At 35.7% G+C, this 5,074-nt stretch overlaps 2 protein-coding genes across 2 annotated transcripts; both read right to left on the minus strand.

The window, feature by feature from the left end:
• Window positions 1-944: 944 nt before the first annotated feature.
• LOC145108018 (uncharacterized) lies at window positions 945-4,543 on the minus strand. The gene is made up of 5 exons (XM_079045001.1): window positions 4,344-4,543; window positions 2,606-3,626; window positions 1,738-2,486; window positions 1,525-1,643; window positions 945-1,454 (listed from the first exon to the last, which is right to left on the minus strand). Exons 3-5 carry the CDS (start codon window positions 1,850-1,852, stop codon window positions 1,071-1,073), a joined length of 618 nt encoding a protein of 205 aa, XP_078901127.1. The 5' UTR covers window positions 1,853-2,486; window positions 2,606-3,626; window positions 4,344-4,543; the 3' UTR covers window positions 945-1,070.
• LOC145105629 (uncharacterized) lies at window positions 1,853-3,612 on the minus strand. The gene is made up of 3 exons (XM_079042719.1): window positions 3,247-3,612; window positions 2,606-3,146; window positions 1,853-2,145 (listed from the first exon to the last, which is right to left on the minus strand). The coding sequence occupies exons 1-3, from the start codon at window positions 3,610-3,612 to the stop codon at window positions 1,853-1,855; spliced, it is 1,200 nt and encodes a 399-aa protein (XP_078898845.1).
• Window positions 4,544-5,074: the final 531 nt, after the last annotated feature.

A 5,074-nucleotide genomic window follows, 5' to 3' on the forward strand; every position in this document is an offset into this window, starting at 1 on the left:
AATCCAATAGTCTCCCACTTGGATAAATCTAATAACTATAATTGCCAATGCAACTTAAAATCCGATTAGCAATCGTAGCTCTCAAAAATCCGATGTCATACTCTGAAGCGTCCATTAGATAAGTGATCATATAATCCTCTGTTCTACAAGATATCATGCGGACAAATACATGGAACATAGTCATTGTCCTGCAGTTTGTTTCCCTATTTCCGATTTGTCTAACATAGAACATAATTGAATACATCAATTTAGTTCTGACCGGACCCGACACATAAGTCAAAAAAAAACATCGAGGGGCCCAAGATATCGCTTTTAATCCTCTTAGGATAAAAGGAACATATAAACTTCGACTTGTACGCTTGTACTAACTATTCGTTGAATCATACAAAACACATGTTTTATAACATCGAGTTACCGATGCATTTTCGTACTATCAATGTACAACCAACGAATAATTGCCAACTCATATATCATGGTTTGAAGATTATACGATATTATCGTCTCGCAATCACCCGTGATAAATTCCATGAAGTGATATGTGAGCGTGGGTTTAGTCTAAAACTCAAATCTTATTTCAAGAGCACTCATGAATGTTTGTAGCAATCTTTTGCTATGTCTAACACCTTAGACAATCATACAAAAACCCATTCATGACAGTCTTCTTTCATGACCTACTTCCAAAGTATGATCGATTGTGGATAGTTTGAATAATCTTATTATTCTGGAAGTCAAAACATGCAAAATGAAACAATAGTAAATAATTGACACAAGACAGTAACATTACTTATAAACAAGGTTGTAAAAAACGCTCGGCGGACGCTCGGCAGTCGACTGGTGCCAAGCGATTAATCGGTGTTGGCGGCGATTAATCGGGGATTAATCGGAGACCCTTAATTATTATATAGTTATAGTTATAATTATAATCTACTATTAAAACATTTAAGTAAAAGCCATCAAAGTACAAGTCTACTTCTAATCTCCCAAAAACCATCAAAGTACAAGTCTAAAACATAATAAGTTTAATAATCCCAAAAAAACACATTTTCATAGATTTAAATGTTCATCTACTTCTAATCTCCTCCGACATCTTCCAATATTTGAACTCCAGCCGATTCATATTCACCTTCTTCAAACACTTGCTCCTCATTCTCGGACTCAAAATCTTCATCAAAAAGTTCTCTAGTTGTTGAATTTTGACGGGGTGCTTGATTATCGTTAGTCCCGAGAGCTTCATCAATCGATTCCATAATTGATTCGGGGTCAACTTCGTCTATATCTCGATCATTAGAATCAACAATCCATTCTTGAGCCGAGTGAGAATCATTTGCTAAAAGCACTTCCAAAGTTCTATCTTTTCTCTTTTTGTTTTTTTCCATTAAATTAGCATTGAATTGAACATAAACAAGATTGTTCAATCTACTTGTCTCTAATCTATTTCGTTTCTTTGTATGTACCTATAAAAGTACATGCATAAAAGGGTTAAAAACATTTTTGATATTTAAAGTTTATAACTTTATAACTAACCGCTTCAAACGTGCTCCAATTTCTTTCACAACCCGATGAACTACTTGTTAAAGAAAGAATCTTCATTGCAATCTTTGTCAAATGAGGAGTTGAGCCACCAAAAAGTCCCCACCATCTTGCTATAATTTTAAAACAAAAGCGCATTATTAAATTAAAAGATATAAAATTTTATTGTTTTATAAAATAAATAAATAAAAGTAAAAAACAAATTACACGGATCAAAGTCGACATCGTTCACCATACAAGATTTATATGCAAGCTCCACTCCAAATCTCTCAACTTTTTCCTTGTACTTTGGCAAGTCAATAGTCACAACTTCTCTTTGCATCTATAAATCTCCAAAAAGTAATGTATCAAAAAAATCAAGAACCGCGTCCATTATGTCGGGATCATGTTGGAGTTGTGAATCCTTATAATGATAATAAGGATTCAAAAGATAAGCCGTTAGATGTAATTTTGAATCTAGCCTCCCTTTCATCTTGGTGTTTATGATATCTATAATAGGCTTGTAAGTTTTCTCTTGACCACCCAAAGCTTTCATAACTTCTGATTTTGCTACTTTAATCTCCCCGTAAACAAAACCCATTGACCGCTTCCAATCCGCATCAACCATTCGAAGAACTTTCACCAAAGGGGAAAACACTTTTAAACATAGTGTCACACCGGCCCAAAATTGGAGACTTCTCACCGTTCCATATGAGGTTCTCCCTTTAGGAGTACCAGAAAATTTACATTCCTCCCACTCGGTGCTAGTGAACATATGTTTTAGTTGCTCTTTTTTTTTGGATAAGCTTTGTAATGTTAGAAAGGCGGAAGCGAATCTCGTGACTCCCGGTCGGATAATTTCCTATTCTTGGTGTAGTGTCTCATCATAGCTAAGGTTTTGTGGTGGGCATAAATGAATATGGTTAGTTTCTTTGCTTGATCTAGGATTTTCTTAAACCTTGGAAGTCCACCAATACCTTGAAGAAATAAACATGATGAATAATAAATTAATGAATTACAGTATAAAATAAAACATGTTGAATAATAAATTAAAAACATGTTAAAACTAAATAATGTAATACAAAAATATAAATACCTTCGAGCATAAGGTTAATGGTGTGTGTCGCACATGATGTCCAAAAAATTGTTGGTCTTTTCTCTTTTAGTAACTTCGCCGCTCCCATGTTATTCGTGGCATTATCGGTCACAACTTGAACAACATGCTCGGGACCAACTTGTTTAATGCAAGATTCCACATAATCATATATATGTTGGCTTGTATGTGCTTCACTAGAACATTCTTTTGATGATAAAAACACAGTACCCATTTTTGAATTTACACATAAATTCATTATGCTCCTTCTTTTTCTATCGGACCAAGCATCCGTCATGATCGAGCATCCAATCTCTTTCCTTTCAGCTTCGTTTCTTTTCAACAAAATTTTTGTTCTTTCAACCTCAAGCTTTAAAAGTGGGTCACTCAAAGAATATCTAGTAGGAGGTGGAAGCCCGGTTCCAAATTGGCCAATAACCTCCAACATCATTTTGAAGCTATCATCTTCCAATGCATGAAACGGAATCGAAGTTTTATATGCCCACCTACTAATGAATTTATGACATGCTAATATTCTATCTTTCTGAACAATATCGTTAAGATCAACTTTTTTTTCCCTTTCCCTTCTTCAAAGCTTCTTCGGGGTTTATTTTGTTTGCATAGGTATCCATTGGGCCAATAACATTTGGTGCTTTAGACCCCAAAAAATCTTCAGTTTCATCCACATCAACACTGTCATGTAATTCTTGCATCGCCTCCGATCTTAAGGCCTTATCATGTGTGTGTTTATCTATCTTTTTTAACTTCCCTTCGTTAAGATAATTTCGAAATTTCAATTGGTCATCTTTTGTAGAGTTTGGACATGCAGTAACATTTCCCGGGACATGAGCAATATGTTGTTTAAATCGAGAAATCCCCCCGCTAATTACTTTTCCACACAAGTTACATTTAACTATATCCAACTTGTTTTTATCTGGGCAAAAACCATATTCCCAACCAATGTCATCCGAATTCCGTTTATAAGCAGCGGTGGCAGTATTAGATGTCATAGTTCATCCCACAACTGTCATATAAACAATAATAACATCATATTTCAGTGAACAGATAAAAACACAGGAAACATAAAAACCCAACAAAAGAAACTAACGGTAACATTAGGTAAAAGAAACAGCCAAACAGGAAATGATTACTACAAAAAGTTACATAATTGTACTGATAAATAACAACAATCACAGAAGGAACAACAAAAGAAACTAACCCACCAAGCAGCATCAAGCAAACACCAAAAACAAACCCACTAACAGTAACATTATGAAACAGAATGAAATGATTATTGTAAAAAAATTACATAATTTGTGTTTTGGACATGAAGCAATCACAGAAGGAACCAATAGCAAAAACCAACTCACAACTCCATCAAACACAAAAAAAAAATACAGAAAGCAAAAAAACGCAGAAGGCAAACACAAAACTTCCAGGGGTAAAATGGTCCACCACACTAAAAACAACTAGAAAGAAAAAAAAACGCAGAGGAATCTCAGCAAAAAAAAAACTCAGAGGAATTATAGAAAACAATATGAAATCGAAATTGTATAGATGTATAGAGATCACGATAATGAACTTCCAGGGGTAAAATGGTCCACCACACCGAAAAAAAAGAAAAACAATGCATAACAGATGTGTAGAGATCACGATAATCACATTCATAATAACCGGTTACTCACATAACATCCATAAAAGATCAGTAAACATCACAGAGCAAAGATTCAAGAATACATACTTGTGTCTGAGTTGCGTTTCCTGGCTCTGTGAGTTGTGTCGCCTGCCCCTGTGTCGGTGTTTGATGGTGTCGCCGTCGTTTGATGGTGTGGCGTCGATGGTGTCGATTGTCGAAGTGTCGCCAACGAGAACTGTGATGCCAAAGCACAAGGAGACCACCGTCTGTAGAGAGAAAAAAAGAGAGGAAAGGAATCGGCAAAAATAATTTTTAGGGTTGACTAAACGAAATGTGGAACCTTTTTCCAATTTTGAGCGGAAAATCACTTTTTTTCTTTTTTTTTTAATAGTTGACTTTAGTTGACCGATTAGGCCGATTAACCTGCCAAGACTGGTGTTGACCGATATTGACCAAAGACCGATTAGATTTGCCGCCTAGCCTTAATCGTAATCGGCCCAAGGCCGCCAAGCGATTAATCGGCCGCCAAGGCCGATTTCTGCAACACTGCTTATAAATAAAACACCTTTTATTTAATCATCAAATGTCAATTACATTTTAACTATTACTAGTTTCTAAAATTCTATCTAATCATTAAAGCTAAGATCGTCCTTCAGCCCGATTCTTCTAGCGTGCTGCAAGTGCTTGACCCTACTCAGTCTCTTCGTAAGGGAATCTGGTGGGTTTTCCTGTGAAGATAACCCCTTCATTACGAGGAGCCCTTCTTCTATTCGATGTCTTATGAAGTGATATTTTCTGTCGATGTGCGTGGATCTGCCATGATACCTTTGTTCCTT

The sequence above is a fragment of the Lactuca virosa genome, chromosome 4 (assembly GCF_052849685.1).
Source record: "Lactuca virosa cultivar CGN04683 chromosome 4, Lactuca_virosa_CGN04683_v6, whole genome shotgun sequence".
Taxonomy (NCBI): Eukaryota; Viridiplantae; Streptophyta; class Magnoliopsida; order Asterales; family Asteraceae; genus Lactuca; species Lactuca virosa.